At 52.5% G+C, this 17,658-nt stretch overlaps 1 protein-coding gene across 5 annotated transcripts; it reads left to right on the top strand.

Moving 5' to 3' along the window:
• Nucleotides 1-2,517: 2,517 nt before the first annotated feature.
• On the top strand, nt 2,518-17,306 carry Lat2 (linker for activation of T cells family member 2). 5 transcript variants are annotated; one of them, XM_076923119.1, is made up of 13 exons: nt 2,518-2,839; nt 8,127-8,261; nt 8,904-8,943; nt 10,672-10,718; nt 10,874-10,934; nt 11,092-11,123; nt 11,352-11,399; nt 11,477-11,507; nt 12,515-12,570; nt 13,609-13,668; nt 13,919-13,990; nt 14,484-14,584; nt 16,375-17,306. In XM_076923119.1, the coding sequence occupies exons 2-12, from the start codon at nt 8,153-8,155 to the stop codon at nt 14,564-14,566; spliced, it is 639 nt and encodes a 212-aa protein (XP_076779234.1). In that variant the 5' UTR covers nt 2,518-2,839; nt 8,127-8,152; the 3' UTR covers nt 14,567-14,584; nt 16,375-17,306. The 5 variants fall into 5 exon arrangements, with proteins under 5 accessions (XP_076779234.1, XP_076779236.1, XP_076779235.1 ...); XM_076923120.1 differs by having other exon boundaries at nt 2,522-2,839; nt 11,364-11,399; XM_076923121.1 differs by lacking the exon at nt 11,352-11,399 and having other exon boundaries at nt 2,521-2,839.
• Nucleotides 17,307-17,658: the final 352 nt, after the last annotated feature.

The following is a 17,658-nucleotide window of genomic DNA, read 5'->3' as shown; positions in this document are numbered from 1 at the left end:
CATTTGCTGACCTTCCAGCACCTACACAGCAGCTTGCAGCAGTGTAACCTCACTCAGTTCTGGGGGTCTGATGACGACCTCAGGCCTCCAGGAACCAGGCACATGAGTGTTGCACAGACATATATGCTTGCAAGACATTCAGAGTATTTCAGAAATTCTAGCAATTCCAGGGACTGAGACAGAAGGGTTGCAAGTTCAAGGCCCATCCTGGACTACATAGCCAAGAGGCAGCCTAAAAATGAAAAATGAGAGCACTGTAGCAGTGTGCCTCCGCATCGTGCTGTGCTGTGCTGTGCTGGAGATGGGACCTAAGCAAGCACCAACAGCAACATCCACAGCCAGTTCCAGTCTTAGTGCGGGGGGGCCCTAGAAAGGAGGTCAGAAGGGGGCATAGAACTGAGGTTACAAGTGGCTATGCCAGGGATCCGAGATGAATCCCCCCAGAACTGGATGAAGTGCTGTATAGGTGCTAGAAGGTCAGCAAATGCCGAATTGCTATGAAAGTGTGGGAAGGAGACCAGTCTTTGCCTCTACGGGGTCTCTGCCTCCCCACCTGACCCCATGGTAAAGAAACAGTCCTATGAGCTGGACGCATCAAGCACTATTGGCTGGCACAGATTTCTAAGGGAGCTGGCTTCAATGGTCACTGAGTCTCCTGGTAGTAGTTCCGATGCCTGTGCTACTTTGCTTCACCACTGGGTGGCAGCAGCAGACTCAGGGCACAGAGACTGGGAAGAACCACCCAGACTATTGGAGCCCAGGGGCACTGATAGACTATAAACACATGGCAGATTGCATGTTAGAATCAACTTGCCTTCTGCCTGGATGTCTCCAGCAGGTAGAACATCTGTGTTGACCTTTTCCAAGTTCCAGGGTGCACTGAGCAGGTGGTTGGTCCTTGTCACTTGGGGCATTGGTGCCAACTGTTGTTCCTGCTCACTACTGGGAGGCTCCGGCAATGACAATCTCAACTGAGAAGTAGCTTTGGCTGAGGTGTGGGGGAGGGGTGGCTCAATTACTAAAGCTCTCAGAAGCCTGAGGATCCTGAGCTTGAGTCCCCAGCACTGTGTCATAGTGAAGCTATGTAATCTCAGCTTTGGGGACATGACTATCTGGAGTTTGCAGGACCAGCCAGCCTGGACTAACTTGGTGAGTCTCGGGCCAGTGAAATAATGAAGGGAACAATGAAAATGGAAACTAGGTACGGTCCCAACACTTGGGAAGAAACAAGTGGATCTCTGAGTTTCCAGGCCAGTCAGGACTACATAGTGAGACTCAAAGACAGAAAAATGAAAACCATGAGGTGGCAAGATGGCTCAGTGGGTAGAGGTGCTTTCCACCAAGATAGACAATTTGAGTTCTATTCCAGGGACCCACGTGGTGGAAGAACCAACTCCAGGTTATTTTCAGACTTCCACACTGTTCCATGGCATGTATGCCCACACATACATACATACAAAAATTTCAAAGTGATAAAGGCAGGCAGTAGTTTTGTTTTTAAAAAGTAGATGACACAGAGTCAGCATAGATCTGAGTTCAAGGCCAGCCTGGTCTACAGAGTGAGTCTCAAGACAGCCAGGGCCACACAGAAACTCTATCTCAAAAAAAAAAAAAAGTGGAAGACACCAAGACTGACTCTAAATTCACCCACCACCATCCACAAACACACACACACACACACAAAGGCAGCTTGTCTGCCCAGCTGTCTGTGGCACACGGGTCCTTTGTTCTAGCTGACATCTTTGTGCCCATCTTCCTCCCTGTCTCCTCTGTCCCTCATCTCTTTTATCTGCCCGTTAGTATTTGTTCTTTGGGATTCTACTACTCTAGTCTCTGTCTCTGATCCCCACTCTCAGATGCCCGTGGATGCTGGAAGGACTCTGGCTTCCTCTTGCGTGGTTGTCAGTGTCTACGTATCTGGCTCTCTGTCTTTCTCATCCTCTCCTGACCAGTGCATCTGTGTGTCTCCCCACATCCTATGTCTGACTGTGGTACACGTGCGTGCAAGCGTGTACGTGTCCCTCTGAACTTTCCATCTGTCCTCTCCACATCTGTGTGTCCATGCAAACTCCAGGGTTGTCTCTCTTCCCTCTCGCTCACTGTATGCTTCCCTTCTCCATGCGCTGCGCGGCTGGCTCTATGCCGGGCATGTGCTGTGTATGTGTGCTGGGCCTTCTGTCTTTCTGGGCCCATCTCTCACTTCCCATTTCTCCTGTGTCTGTTTCTGTTTTCTTTTTTATCGCCTCTCCACCCCCATGGGTGTGTGCGAGTACATGTGTCTGTGCGTGCATGTTTGCTCACAGACACGATGCACACAATCTTGTGCATCAGAGGACAACTAACCTAACCGGTATCAGTTATCTCCTACCTCATGGTTCCTGGTGACAGAACTCAAGTTGTCCAGCTCAGTGGAAAGTGCCATTACCCAGTGACTTTTTTTTTTTTTTTTTTTTTTTTTTTTTTTTTTTTTTTTTTTTTTTTTTGAGACAGGGTCTCACTGTGTACTTGTCCTGGCTGGAACTGGCTATCTAGACCAGACTGGCCTCAAACTCAGAGACCTGCCTGCTTCTGCTTCCCAAGTGTAGGCATTTAACGACATGCACCACCATGCCCAGCCCTTCGTTTTGTATCTCTGTATCTTTTTCTGCCTCTGCCCCACCCACTTTGTCATTAACCACCCTAGTAGTCTGGCCAAGGCGGATGTAGAAGGGATGATTCAGTAGTGACAGGAAGCCACTGCCTTGCCCGGTGCTCGCCAGAGCCTGTGGTGTTGGCGTCAGCTTGGGCAGGTGTGCGGACACAGGATGAAGCGGCCATGGTGAGGAGCCCTCGCTCTCAGGTAAGTCTTTCCCAGGGGTGCTCAGCTGAGCAGGTGTCCCTTGTGCTACACCCCACAAGACCCTTAGCGATAGACTGAGCCGAAGCCAAGGCACCTGATACCTCCTGCCCTGGCCTGGCACTGTGGCCCTCAAGGAAAGCCTGTCTCAGGGGCTCCAGGCACCTACTTGTCTATCATTGGCTTCCCAAACCCCTTAGCCTCTGAGCCCCCCCCCCCCCCCCAAGAAGCCCCTAGGCTGGTTCTATCACTACCAATGACTGGGGAGGGCCAGCCAAAAGCAAGAGATATGAGGTTCTCCTATCTGTGGAGAGTTGGCTAATGCCACAGGCCTGTGGATGGACCTGGATGCTTTGGGGAACTGTGCCCAGCCCCTGTCCCAGCCAGGAGGAAGTTGCTATCCCCAGAAGTCCACCCAGGCCTGAGCCAGCTTGTACCTTCTGATGGATAACCCTTGTAATGCTGGTGGGCTTCTTGGTTCTGGCTCTGAACGGGTGGCCCAGGTTGGCCAGGGACAGGGCCTGCCAGACCTCTCTCTCTCTCTAGGCATACTCACATACGTACACAAACGATCATCCTGGCCCGCTGGCCTCCAGTAGGTTTCCTCAGAGTCTTCTCTCTACCTCATTTGAAGCCCCAAGTTATTTGGTCAGGCTGAGTATTGTACACTCCCATAATCACAGCATTAGGAATGCTGAAGTTGGGGGACCGTGAGTTCAAGGCCAGGCGGTACTCCATTGTGAGTACCTTTGATCCTCAAAGGATCAAACCACAGAAACGTTAATTCAGCTAAGACCACAGGCCTCAGAGTAGCACCCCATGAATAAAGCCATCCCAGGTGAGAGATGGGTCGCGTGCCTCATCCAAGCAGACCCTCAGGCCTCTGTTCTCTGAAGGATAAGCACTGCAGCAATTACTCACTGAAGACCATTGAGGTTAGAAGCTCAGATGCAGCGCTCAGAAGCAAGCCTTGTTCATATGAAAACTGCCCACTTCCCTTTGAGCTATTTTGACCCACAGAGCCACAGAGCTGTGGCGGTCCCCCACACACCCACAGCTAGCCCTGCCTGGCCCCTTGGGGCCTTCTGAGACTGCAGGGCTGCCCCTCCTGCAGCCCCAGCCTGCCTGCTGTCCTTCAGGGTACAGAGCATCAGATGGGATGGAGGGAATGCACAGGGCCTGCGCGGGATTTCCATCTTTTCCAGTGTTTCTTTGTGACATACCATGCGCCTCTCTGAACCTCCATCTGCTCCCTGGGAAGAAAACAGTTGGGCTCAGAGGGATCCCCAACTGAGAAGCAAGCCCCGGACCCTGTCCAGGAGGCACCCCATGTGCTCACACCCTGCACAGGAGGCACCCCACACGCCCCGGACCCTGTCCAGGAGGCACCCCACGCGCCCCGGATCCTGCCCAGGAGGCACCCCATGCGCTCACACCCTGCCCAGGAGGCACCCCACGCGCCCCGGACCCTGCCCAGGAGGCACCCCACGCGCCCCGGACCCTGTCCAGGAGGCACCCCACGCGCTCACACCTGTTCTCTTTTTAAATTGCCCTGTGTGTGGATGGATGTGTGTGTGTGGCACAGTGTAGGTCAGAAAATAACTTGCCAGAGTTACTTCTAACCACCATGTGGGTCCTCCTGGGGATCGAACTCAGATCATCAGACTTGGAGGCAAGCGCCTGTGACCTGCAAGCTATCTCACCAGCCCCCATTCGGGGCTTTTTTATTAGTATGCATTAACTATGCATACTAATAGGCCTGTGACATTGCCATACAACATGCCATCTTGATCATATTCACCCCCAAATTCTCTCTCTTGTCCTCCCCAATTCCCACTGGTCCCCGCCCTCTGCCCAGCTGATCCTCTTCTGGTTCCATGTTCTGTTCTCAGTGGAGGTACGGTAGGGTAGTGGCCCAGTAAGTTTCATTAGGTTTGCTTACAGGATGTAAGTTGGGACATGATGGTACAGGCCTATAATCCCAGCATCTGTGAGGCTGACACTGGCCAGTCTCTGTGAATTCCAGGCCAGCCTGGTCTACACAGTGAGTTTCAGACCCTGCAGGGCTACACAACGACTCCCTGTCTCAAAAGCACCATGCATGTGTATGAGTGTTTTGCTTGCATGTATGTGTACCACATTCATGCCTGGTGCACACAGACTGGGAGGGTTGGGTCCCCTGGAACTGGAGTTACAGATAGTTATGAGTGTTGAGAATCAAACCTAGGTCCTCTGGGAGAGCAGTGCATGCTTTTGACTTCTGAGCCATCTCTCCAGCATCCCCTCCCCCAGCTTCCCCTCTCTTCAGGCTGAGAATGGAATCCATGCCTTGCCCTTGCTAGGTAAACGGGTATATCCCTTACTGAGTGATTGTAGGCAGGCAGACTCTACTGTTGGGTCACACATACTGATAGATGCTAGGCAGTTGCTCTACCACTAAGCCACACCCTGGTCCACCACTGGGAGATTGTAAGCAAATGTCCGAGTATGCCCCCAGGCCTCTCTATGTTTTAAGGCAGGATAATATATCCCCTCAGTCCTTTGCTTCAGGCTACTGACAGTCCCTTCCCATGTCACATGGCTAAGAACGGTGACGATGAATAGAGTCATGGAAGCAACCCACACAGCTGACACTACGCTACATTCATCCTCTCCATGACAGGCCTCATGACAAACTCCCCTGTGTGGCCAGTTAGAGGGTATAGATGCCCTGACTAACTCTGTCCGGGGCCTGAGGGTTCCTGGAGTCCTGCTTATCCCCAGACAACAGGTCTAGTAGGGAGTGGACTCTGGTAGCCCAGGCCTTTTGGATGGAGAATGGTTCTCCTTCCTAAGGCATGGGGTGCCGACAGAGAGGAACGAGAACTCAGCAGGCCAGCTCCTGCGCTCGTAAGTGGGATGAGGCGGGCAAGTGCTGAGTTACATGTAGCCTGCTCCTACATGTGCTGTGCCCAAGTCTCCTCCTGCTCTTGTTTCCCCCCCATTTGAGACAGAGAGTCTCGAACTCCTGATCTGCCTCTGCCTCACACGTGCTGGGATTGCAGGTGTATGGGAGCGAGACAGCGTGAGCTGATTCTCCTCCTTTTCCCACCATCTCAATCACTCCTCCTCTTCCTCTTCCTGCTCTCCACCCTCTCCATAGACATGCACCCCTCCCTCCCTTAAAATAGACAGACAGACAGACAGACAGACACAGACAGACAGACACAGACAGACAGAGATGGGGTTGTACTTTGTAGCCAGAACTAGCCTTGGTCTCCCAGCCCTCCTGGCTCTGTTTCTTGAAGTCCTAGAGCAGTGGGTCTCAGCCATCCTAACACTGCAACCCTTTTACTACAGTTCCTCATGCTGTGGTGACCCCCCAACCATAATGCTATTTCCATTGCTACTTCATAACTGTAATTTTGCTACTGTTATGAATTGTCACAAATATCTGACATACAGGATATCAGACCCCTGTTGACCTCCAGAGGGGTTGCAACTTATAGGTTGAGGACCTCTGTGCTGGCATTACAGGAATGTGCCATGTGCTCAGTTTGAGTTTCTTTAATAGACAGCCAATGTCCTAAGTAAAGGCCACGGCCCAGCCCCTCCCTGGGGGATTCTAGGCAGGGGCTCTACCACTGAGCCACGCCCCCAGCCCCTCACTGGGGGATGCTAGGCAGGGGCTCTACCACTGAGCCACGCCCCCAGCCCCTCACTGGGGGATGCTAGGCAGGGGCTCTACCACTGAGCCACGCCCCCAGCCCCTCACTGGGGGATGCTAGGCAGGGGCTCTACAGCTTAGCCACAACTTCTCTAGCTTGAGGTGGGATCAAACGCAGACAGAGTGGCCATTTAGTCACTCACATTCCACACGTGCGTGATTGCACAGACTGTTTCCTCATCTGTCTCCCTTGAGCCGAGTTTTCTTGTAGCTGCAATAGTCAGTTTCATAAGCCCATTAGAGAGGGCTGTACCTCCACTCATTCACCAGACTGCGGGGCTTCACCAAGGCTGGGACAACCACTGCCTTGGACGTGGCCCCTCTCCTCGGGCCCACCTCTTTATCTCCCAAAGACCAGCCTCACTCTGGAGGCCCTGAGTCCTGTCCCACGGCCCGGGGACCTGTCCCTGGTGTATATGTCTCGTCTCAGGGTTATATCCTCTGAGAGGAATCCTCACTGACAGCATCCTCCAGCTCTCCACAGGCAGAATCTTGGTTCTTTTTTTTTTTTTTTTTTTTTTTTTTTTTTTTTTTTTGAGACAGGGTTTCTCTGTGTAGTCCTGGCTGTCCTGGAACTCACTCTGTAGACCAGGCTAGCCTCGAACTCAGAAATCTGCCTGCCTCTGCCTCCCGAGTGCTGGGATTAAAGGCGTGCGCCACCACCGCCCGGCCAGAATCTTGGTTCTTTTGTTGTTATATTTTTGTTGTTTGTTTGAGACAGGGTTTCTCTGTGTAGCCCTAGCTGACCTGAAACTTACTCTGTAGACCAGGCTGGCCTCGAACTCAGAGCTCTGCCTGTCTCTGCCTCCCGAGTTCTGGGAATAAAGGCGTGTGTCACCACCTGAGGTCTTGGGTGCTAGAAAAAAAGGAACTATTTAGGTCTTCCTGGGGACAGAGTAGAGCACCACTGACGATGAGTTCATCAGAATGATACAGCAAAAGGATGAGTAGGGTAGAGGAGTGTGTGTGTGTGTGTGTGTGTGTGTGTGTGTGTGTGTGTACACGTCGTCATGATCTTCGAGCTCCCTAATGGGGGTCCTCTGGAAGAACACCAAGCACTCGTAACTGCTGAGCCATCTCTCCAGTTTTTTTTTTGACACAGGGTCTCAGTCTTTAGCCCAGGCTACCCTAAAACTCATTATGTTGTTTTAGGCTGGCCTGGAAATAGTGGCAGCCTCCAGAGTTGCTGGGATTGCAGGTGTAAGCCCCTATGCTAGGGCGGGGACTGAATGTTGAGCCCTCCCTTTCCACAAAGCAGCTGTGGGTGCTTCTCGGCCTCAGTTTCTCCGCCTGTGAACTAAGGAGCCTGTCTCTCGGGGCCGGATGGATTGGGAATGGGTGCTTGGGATCTTAGACAATTTCTTGGTGCTATCTAGTGCTCTCACAGTACTAGTGTATCTAGTACACTGGTCTGGTAGTTGGCGTGCTGGTTAGGGTCACATGGGAGACATGGTTAGTTCGATTCAGGAGTAGGGAAGGCCGTTCCATTGACTGTGCCGGAGCTGTGGACCAGAGAGATCAGACAGGGATCACATCGGGTGGGGCAGCACCAGGGAGCCACTGGCTCACAGCTCTCCAATGCAGCTTTACAGACCCCTCCCCAAGCCAACATGAGTGCCGCGCTGGAGCTGCTGTGGTTGCTGTGGCTCGTGTCGGGACTATCGCTGCTGCTGCTGTTGGGGGCCACGGCCTGGCTGTGTGTCCACTGCTCCCGCCCAGGTAGGTGTCACACAGGCAGGAAGTGATGGGGAGGGTCGGCCGTGAAGAGTGTGTTCCAGAGGCCTCTGCGGCTGGACCTGGCTGTGATGGGCGGGTCAGGAGGATGAGTGCCCAGGACCAGTTGGTGACCCCTAGATGGCCCCGAGGACAGTGGGTGTGGGTGGACGCTGGGTCTGCTGGATCATGGGGGTCACTCAAGCCAGGACGAGAGGGGGATCCTGGGCTACCTGTGGCACCCTCTATTTCAAGTTATCCTCATCCTACAAAAACCGGATTAAGTTCCTTTCTTTTTCCTTCCTTTCCCTCCCTCCTTCCTGGCCTCCTGCTCCAGTCCTCTCTCTCCCTCCCTCCCTCCCTTCCTCTTTCCTTCTTTTCTTCCTTGTAATTCTTTCTCTTTCAGACTGTTTCACACTGTAGCCTAGGCTAGCCTCGAATGTTCCTTCCCTCTAGCCTCGGCTTCCTGAGTGCTGGGATCACGGACCTGTGCTACCACACCCAGCTGACAAGAACCCCCTCAATGCTAGGCAGCTGGAAGGGACTTGTCAAGGGCCTGGTGGAGTTACAAAGAGGGGGGTCCCAGACTTCAGCCCTCCCCACCCCCTGAGTTCAGGGACACTAGCTGTGCCATTTCTGTTCTTGCAGGGGTGAAGAGAAATGAGAAAATCTACGAGCAGAGGAACCAGTGAGTCGCCCCAGCTTGGCGTAGTTGCGCACCCTGGGGTGGGGGAAGCCCGCAGGAACCCCACTCCCGGCCCTCACTCAAGCCTGCGCCATGGCAGGCTCTATATGGATGCCTAGCATACAGTGGAGGGAAAGAAAGAGTCCGGGAGCTATCTGAGGGAATGTGGCAACACAGGGCAGCCATAGCGAGGGCAGATACCTGCATTCCAGGCACAACGAAAGCAGAATCTAGAAAAAACACTTAGGAGAGGCTTCGTACCTCCCGAAGATATTCCAGAACCTGCCTGGGCTGCAGAGGGAGTTCAAGGCCAGCCTGGCAATTCAATGAGACCTTGTCTCAAAACTTAAAACGTAGGGGGCTACCAGATAGCTCGGCCAGTAAGAGTGACTGGCACCAGAGTCTGATAACCTGAGTTTGATTCCCCTGGGAGCCACAGATGGCAATCAGACTGGCGAAAATTTTCCTCTGGCCTCCATGTGCCTAGTGCACCACCACACACATGTAAATAATAAATACAAATAAAATAAACTTTTTTTTAAATTAAAAAGTAGGGCTGGAGAGATGGCTCAGGGGTTAAAAGCACTGGCTGCTCTTCCAAAGAATCTGGATTTGAGCCCCATCACCCACGACAGTCTTTAATTCAGCTTCCAGGAGATCCAATGCCCTCTTCTGACTGCCTCAGGCACCAGGCATACATACATACATACATACATACATACATACATACATACATACATGTGGTAGACAGACATGTACATGGGCAAAATACCCATACATGTTTTAAAAAATCATTTTAAAGTGGGAGGGGGCTGTGACTCAGTGGTAGAGCCCCTGCCTAGAATCCCCCAGTGAGGGGCAGGGGGCGTGGCTCAGTGGTAGAGCACCTGCCTAGAATCCCCCAGTGAGGGGCAGGGGGCGTGGCTCAGTGATAGAGCCCTTGCCTAGAATCCCCCAGTGAGGGGCTGGGGGCGTGGCTCAGTGGTGTGTGTAGCTCAGGGTTGTGAGTTCAATGCCCAACATAAAAGGAAAGGCAAGGGACAGGCATGGTGGCATATAATTCCTTCAATCTCAGCACTCAGGAGGCAGAAGCATGTGGATTTCTGTGTTCAAGCTAGCTTGGTCTACATAGTAAGGTCCAGGACAGCCAGCCCTACAAAGTAAGGCCATATGTTTTAAAAAAAAAAAAAAAAAAAGGAAAAAAAAAGAGAAAGAAGGGAGGGAGGGAGGAAGCCAGCTGACCATTCTCTACCCCTCTCTACTAAATGCGTGTGCAGTTTCTACATTCTCAGTGCAGCCCTCACGTGCACACCCCAATAGGCCCTGTCACCCCCATCACCACCACCCCCACACCCTTCCTCATTTCCTTTTGCAACTGAAAAACCACAGTGAGGTCTGAAAACAAAATCTTCTATCTCTGACCACCCTGAGCCATGGCTAAAGCCTGCTTATTTGTTTTTTAATTTTTTGGTTCGGAGTTAGGGTCTTAGTCCTTAGTAGTGGCTAGCATAGAACCTACTTTGTAGCCCAGGCTGGCCTCAAACTCACACTGATCCTCTTTGCCTTGAGTGCTGGGAACCCAGGAATGTACAGACAGACAGACACATTCCCAGGCTCAGCTCTTCCATCTTCTCTTGTCCCTATCTGCCCTCCCTCCACTCCCCAGTCCTCTTTCTGTGTCCTTGCCTGGGGCATGTCAGTCTAGCTCAGCACACCCTTGTGTATTCGCAGGCAAGAAAATGAACAGGGCTTAGCTGTGGCTCAGCAGACGTACACCCGTGAGTCCTTGAAGCATCCTGGGTTTGGTTTCGGGCCGGGACTTCCCATATCAAGGTCCCTTCTGTGTCCCTTGCCCTGAGGCCAGTCTGATATACCGGGAAGGCTCTGCTGGGTGAGTGCCTAGCCAATATTCTGTCCCTGCTTCCCTCCAAAGTGGCCAGGCAGGTGAGGCCAGGACCCCAGGCGGACACAGCCTCAGACAAGTCACTTGAAAGGTAGGAAAGCATTCTGTAGCACATGGGCCCAGACCTGGAGAGCCGCACCTGGCAGAGCTGGGACTAGACCTCACTCTGTCCCCGAGTCTCAGGGCTGGCCTGTTGAGACTCTCCCCTCCCTGAGTTACATCTCAGTGCCCCTGCTCCATTCTTGCAGGAAGAACAAGCTGCTCTTCTCCCACCTTGAGGGTAAGTGACACCAGACAGGAATGAGCCTCGGTGCGGCTGGGATAATGGGACAAGTACTGGCTCCAGAAGGCCTTCCAGGGAGAAGCTGAGGCTGGGGGTTGATGGAATTGGCTTTAATAGATAAGGCAGAGATATCACTGTCCAAAGCCCCTAGGCCCTTGCTTGAGCTGCAGACCCTGGGGTGGGTTGGGGCAGGACCTGGAGGGAAGACAACCTAGCCTAGCCTAGCCTTTCTTCCAGGTCCTGAGTCCCCTAGGTACCAGAACTTCTACAAAGGTGGGTAGCTCTGGGGGGAGGGAATGGGCCACAGCCAGGAACTTAGCTTGTCTTAAATCTTCTCTGGCCTCTTCCAGGAAGCAGAGATGAGCTCGATTCTGCCTATGTGTGAGTAGCCCTTGACCGAGCCTGCCCTTCCCCGTTTCCGAGTCTCTCTCCCACTTCTTTATGAGGCATTCAGTGAAGACCACCTCTGGGTAACCTTTCTAATGTGGTGACCCTGGCCTTGTGTGGCTCTGATTGAAAAACTGAGTATCTGGTAGCGGGTGGGCACCCATCCTGGCCATCTGGTGAAGGGCAGGTCACAAAGCAGACATGACGGCACTTACTGTCATTTCAGCACTCAGGAGGCTGAGGCAGGGGGATCACAGCCAGTGTGGGCTACATATCAAGAGGTGGCTCCCTCCCTCCAGAAACAGGCTGGGGCTGGGGTTCAGAGTGCCTGCCTAGCATGCATGAAGTCCTGGGGTTCATTGCCAGCCCTGCATAAACCTGGTGTGGTGGCTTATGCCAGTAATCCCAGCACTTAGGAAGGAGATCAGGAGTTCCGGGTCAGCCTGAGATACAGAGATACTGTTTCTATAAGGTACAGGGTGGTAGAGAGCTGGCTCAGCCCATTAAGTCTGACATCTCTGGGGACCCACAGGGTTGATGGAGATACTGACTCCCAAGAGTTGTTCTCTGACATCCACACGTGCTGTGGCACCCTCGCATATGTGTGAACATGCACATACGTGCACACAATGAAAAAGAAAATGTAAATTTATAAAGAGAAAAAGGAGAGCTATATAGATGACACATACACACATACGGGGCATCCGGGGTGGGGTATATATGTAGAGGTACAGGACTGCCATCCCAGCACTTGGGAGGTAGAAGCAGAAAGATCTGATTTACCACCCCCCAAAAAAAAGAAATGACCCCTAGCAGTGTCTCCTCATGTCACAAATAGGGAAAACTGTGGCCCAGGCTGACGGCCCTTTAGTCCCAGAGTAGTCAGGGACTCTGGGAAGCAGCTATAGTGAACTGGAGGAGATAGTCCCTCATGGCGTCTCCTGAAGGTCCCCTCCTGACAGACCTGCCCAGCAACCTGCACTCCGTTTCTTTCCCCCCAGAGACCCCATCTCCACGGACTACTATAACTGGGGACGTTTCCAGAAGCCCCCAGAAGGTAAGGTGGAGGACGGGCTGGGGAGGATGTGGGAGAGGAGGCAGCTCCTCCTGCAGATGGGGTCTGCGGAGCTGCCGAGACATGGAGGGAGTCCTGCTACAGGCCGAGGTGGGTGGAGCGGAAGGAAGCTGGTCAGCGGCACACGGAGGATGGGGACAGAGTGGAGGGACCGGACAGGAAGCAGAGGCGGGGCTGTGGGTGCGAGCATCTGAGGAGATGGGCACCTGGTGACAGATAAGCCTGGGCCTTTGGTCACGAGCACTTCCGGTTTACACAGGAGAGCAGAGTGGAGGGAGGGGACGGAGCCTGCCAAGGGCAGCAGGGCCTTCCGCCTGGGTCCCCAGCTGGCTCTGGAGTGGTCGCCTACGCAGGGATCCACTTTTTCCTCCCCTCTTTATTTATTTTTTAACATCTTTTGAGACATATTTACTTACTGTGTGAGTGTGGCACACATGGCAGCCTCAGGACGACTTGTGGGAGTCAATTCCCCCCTCCACCACGAGGGGCCTTTACCTGACCTCTGTTCTTGTTTTGTAAGAACGGGTCTCCTGCTGGGAGGCAGAGGCAGGCAGATCTCTGTGAGTTCCAGGCCAGCCTGGTCTACAAATCGAGTTTCAGGAAAGTTAGGGTTGCTACACAGAGAAACCCTGTCTTGAAAAACAACAGCAGCAGCAACAACAAACTGATCAAAGGGACTGAAGAGATGGCTCAGCAGTTAAGAGCACCTACTGCTCTTCCGTAGGTCATGAGTTCAAATCCCAGCCACCACATGGCAGCTCACAGCTGTCTATAATAGGCTCCAATACCATCCTTTGTGTGCGGTGTGTAGATGTACGTGTAGACAAAACTTATATACATAAAATGCATAAATAAATTAAAAAAAAAACTGGCCTAAGAGAATACTGAAGCCCCTGAAGGACAGGAGGAGAGCCCTACAGGGGAGGCAGCAGGGGGAAGGGACATCTGGGGCTTGCAGACAAGGTCCACCTGCAGGTCTCCTGCCAGCTCCTTATTCTGTCGGACTGGATTCATTCACAGATGATGACTCCAACTCCTACGAGAATGTTCTCATCTGCAAACCCAGCACCCCCGAGTCAGGTAAAGCTCCCCCTCCCACGAAAGGTAGGGCAGGGATGGCACCCCGGGCTAGACCCATCCTAATGAATAAGAAGTCAGGTCCCCAAGATTCTAAGTCTCTTGTGCCTTTTGGTCAAGTTCACCCAAAGTCCTGACAGGAGACCCCTCACAGGGGAAGGAGCTGTCCAGGGGATTATCCTCCTGGACAGCGGCCATCCTCAGCGGAAGAGCGCTGGCCCCTTCCTCAGAATGTTCCTATAACCTCCCTCAGGTGTCGAGGAATCTGAGGATTACCAGAACTCAGTATCCATCCATCAGTGGCGAGAGTCCAAGAGGATTGTGGGTATGTCTCCCAAGGGCAGGGGCCACTAAGAATGCTGGGGACAAGGGGGTGGGGCATGTCGACTGAAGCAGGCGACTGGCTGATCCCGGAGAGGGTCGGTTGGCCTGGACGGGTTTCCCTGCATCTGGTCTGGCTCACTTCACAGCCTTCATTGTAGCCAAGGCTGCAGAAGCCTTGCTCTCTGCCAGACAGCCCCCTTGCCAGCAGCTTTGATCTCCAGAGCTTGGTCACCCTGTCTTGGAGTAGGATTTCTGGGAGAAAAAACAAACAAACAAACAAACCAATAACCCCATCCACACACCCCCCCCCAAAAAAAAACAACAAAAAACAGTGACAGGCAGACACCAAGAATCCTATACAGTATGACACTTTATGACACTTGCCCTGTGTCATTTGTGGGGTCTGCGACCTTGAGCAACCCTGGCTGGGAAACGAACGAACGGCATTGATACACCTGTCAGTGGTCCCAATAACTACCTGTCCTGATCCACAGGTGCACAAAGGTCCCTGTCAGGAAGCCCAGATGAGGAGCCAGATTACGTGAATGGGGACGTGGCTGCAGCCGAGAAAATCTAGGAGAGAATCGGAAGGAAGGTACAGTGTTACCCTCTAGCTGCTCACAGCAAGGGAGGGGCCCCAGGCCAAGGAAGAGCCCTGTGCTCAAGGGAGGAGCGGCAGTGGGGTGATGGATGGAGTGAGGGTCGGCCCCGTGGGTGTTCATCAACCTGCTAGAACCAGAAAGGACAGGCTTACTGAAGTCCACCTGGTCCACTTGGGAAGAGGCAGGCCCAGCCCGGTGCCGGGTAGAAGCATACACGTGGTCCAGGGTGCTGGAGGTGTCCAGCAGAGCTGTCTCAGTACTAGAGCACTTATCGTACAATCTACCAATATCGGGTGGAGGCATGGTTCAGCAGTAGCGACGGCAGGTATGCACGAACTCCTGGGTTCCATCTTCAGCACTGAAAACACAACACAAAGTTTAAAACGTAAAATGAAGGAGCCAGGCGCGGTGACACGTGACTCTGCCTCCTAAGTGCCTGGAAGCAGTCTCAGCACTGAGATTCCAGGCACTTAGGAGGTGGAGGCAGGAGGATCAGGAGAAACCGCCTGGGCTACATGAGTTTGAAGCCAGAGCTCTGTTTGGAAATGGTAGAAGCAGAGCTTGAGAGGTCCCTGGGGGTAAGCCTGGGATGAGTTCAGATCCCTGGCACACATCTGTAACCTGGTGCAGAGGAGGTGGGTCTCAGGGCTCACTGCCCAGCCAGCCTGGCAGAAACAGTGGGCTCCAGGGCCCAGTGATAGAGGAAGATACTCGAGGTTGACTTCTGACCTCCACGTGGACACACACCCACACACATGGGTGCATGTAACACACACACACACACACACACACACACACACACACACACACGAGCATGTACGCACTAGAGGGAATGGAAGGAAAGTCAGGAAGAAACAAAAACAAAAGAATCAGATAAATAATAAAGCAGATAAGAAAATTTAATATACCAGAGATAATGGCACACACCTTTAATCCCAGCACTTGGGAGACAGAGACAGGCAGATCTATTGAGTTCTAGGCCAGCCTGGTCTACAGAGTGAGAAGCCTCTGTTTCAAGAAATTCCCCAAACCAAAACTATGTTTCCTGGTGACAGATAGGGGGAAAGGGTTGTGACTTGGGATAGAACTGACAGGGTTTTGAAATTTAAAAAAGACAAAGGCTCTCTCTTCTTCTTTACTGGGAAGAACATCTCAGAAGAGCAGCTGGGAGGTAGAAGCAAGATGTCAGCCTCTAGCAGAGCATGGAAGAGGTTGGCGGCCAGCTAGCCAGGGCCAACACTGGAGTTCTTTTTTTTTTTGTTTTGTTTTGTTTTTTTGAGACAAGGTTTCTCTGTGTAGCCCTGGCTGTCCTAGAACTCACTCTGTAGGCCAGGCTGGCCTTGAACTCAGAAATCCGCCTGCCTCTGCCTCCCAAGTGCTGGGATTAAAGGTGTGTGCCACCATTGCCTGGCTCAGCACTGGAATTCTTGAATGACATGAGAAGGACAATGAATCTGGCTCCTGCCTTCCCCTATGGAATGCTGGGATTGCAGGTGTGTGCTGCCACACCTGTCAAAAGCAAGCTTTCTCTTTTGTTGAGATATGTTCTCACTATGTGGTCTGGCTAGCATGGGACTTGATATGTAGACCACACACAACTCACAGCCATCCTCCTGTCTCTACCTTCGGAGTGCTGAAACTATAGGCGTGCACCACACCTGTCATTTTACGTGGGCTCTGGAAACTGAACTCAGGCCCTCACACTTGTGTAGCAACTATTTTACCAACCGAGCCATTTCTCCAACCCCCAACCTTTCCCTCAAAACTCTCCTCTCTGTTGAAGGGCCTGAGGATCGTGAGTTTCCTGCCTGCTGAATAAAGCCTGTCCTCCAGGGTTGCTCAAGTTTCACACCCTGGCTGTGGCTGCTCCTGAGAGGGGCACCAGAACTGCTTGACACACAGCCTGAAAGACACTGGGAATCGCCAGAGCTGCAACCCTCAAGTGATGCCCTGGACTTCTTGGGGGCAAAGCATGTGCCCAGGGGATATTGACTGTGCTGATTGGAAGTCCAGGACCTGAGGCAAGATGTGTCCTCAATCCCACACCTAAAATGAGGCACAGCACAGGCATCTGTGGGGTTTTTAATTTGTTTTGGCTGCAGGATCTAAGTTGCTCAGGCTGATGATCTCAAACTTGCAATCCTCCAGCCTCAGCCCTTGTGTTGGGATCAAGCACCTGACCTTGTAGGTTTTTTTTTTTTTTTTTCCCCTTTCCTTGTTTGGACCTCAAATTACTTATGAATGTTGACTTTCTGGGACTGTTACCATGACTTTTTCTGTAGTTAACTTAAGTTGCTGGAGCCGTATTTAAGATTGTCAGTGTCAGGGGACTCCCTGTCTCAGAACATTACACGCACTAACCTTAGCAGATGGATGGGATGTGGGGTAACTGAGATCACCTTGGTTTCTTAGTGGGCTCCAGTTTGTTCTGGTCCTCCATTCCTGTGGGGACCTTGTGGGTTGGTGATAGGGAAATAAAACTGTCCCCTCACCAAACAGCAATAAACCCTGTGAGAATAAGAGCAGACATGCCTTTGCTTAAATACTTCTTCCTGTGTGTGTTCATAGGGCAGAATGTGCAGCCCTTTGGCCTGGCTAGCCTGGAACTTGCTTTATAAACCAGGCTAGCCCTAGCAAGATGTCTGCTTCTGCTTCCTGCATATGGGGATGAGAGGCACCACCACACCTGGCCTTCGGTTTAAAAACTGTGTCTGAGTATATTCCACGTGTGGGTGCCTGCAGACTTCTGGAGACACTGGGATACTTGAAATGCAGACCCATGTTGGCTGCCCCACGGGAGTGCTAGGAACCCAGCTAGGCTCCTCTCCAAGCCCAACCGCTGAGCCACCTCACCCCTCCCACTTTCTGAACAAGTGTCTGTCACTGAGCTTTTAAGCTTGCTGATTGGACAGACCTGCTGGCCCAGCAAGCCCCAGGGATCCTGGCTCTGAGGTGCCAGGATCACAGGCATCTGTCCCTGTGCCTGGCTTGTTACTTGGGTTTTGGGGACTCCAAACTCAGGTCAAGGTTACATAGCACTTTACCCACCTTCCCACCTTTATTCGTG

The sequence above is a fragment of the Arvicanthis niloticus genome, chromosome 24 (genome assembly GCF_011762505.2).
Source record: "Arvicanthis niloticus isolate mArvNil1 chromosome 24, mArvNil1.pat.X, whole genome shotgun sequence".
In the NCBI taxonomy this organism is placed as follows: Eukaryota; Metazoa; Chordata; class Mammalia; order Rodentia; family Muridae; genus Arvicanthis; species Arvicanthis niloticus.
This window is presented reverse-complemented; position numbering and strand designations above follow the sequence as displayed.

Excerpts from the sequence above, each read along its gene's own strand:
- Lat2 (XM_076923119.1), top strand. The coding sequence starts at position 8,153 with ATGAGTGCCGCGCTGGAGCTGCTGTGGTTGCTGTGGCTCGTGTCGGGA. Across the intron at positions 11,124-11,351 it reads GCTCTTCTCCCACCTTGAGG|CCTTTCTTCCAGGTCCTGAG; the intron begins GTAAGTGACACC and ends AGCCTAGCCTAG. Across the intron at positions 12,571-13,608 it reads TTTCCAGAAGCCCCCAGAAG|ATGATGACTCCAACTCCTAC; the intron begins GTAAGGTGGAGG and ends ATTCATTCACAG.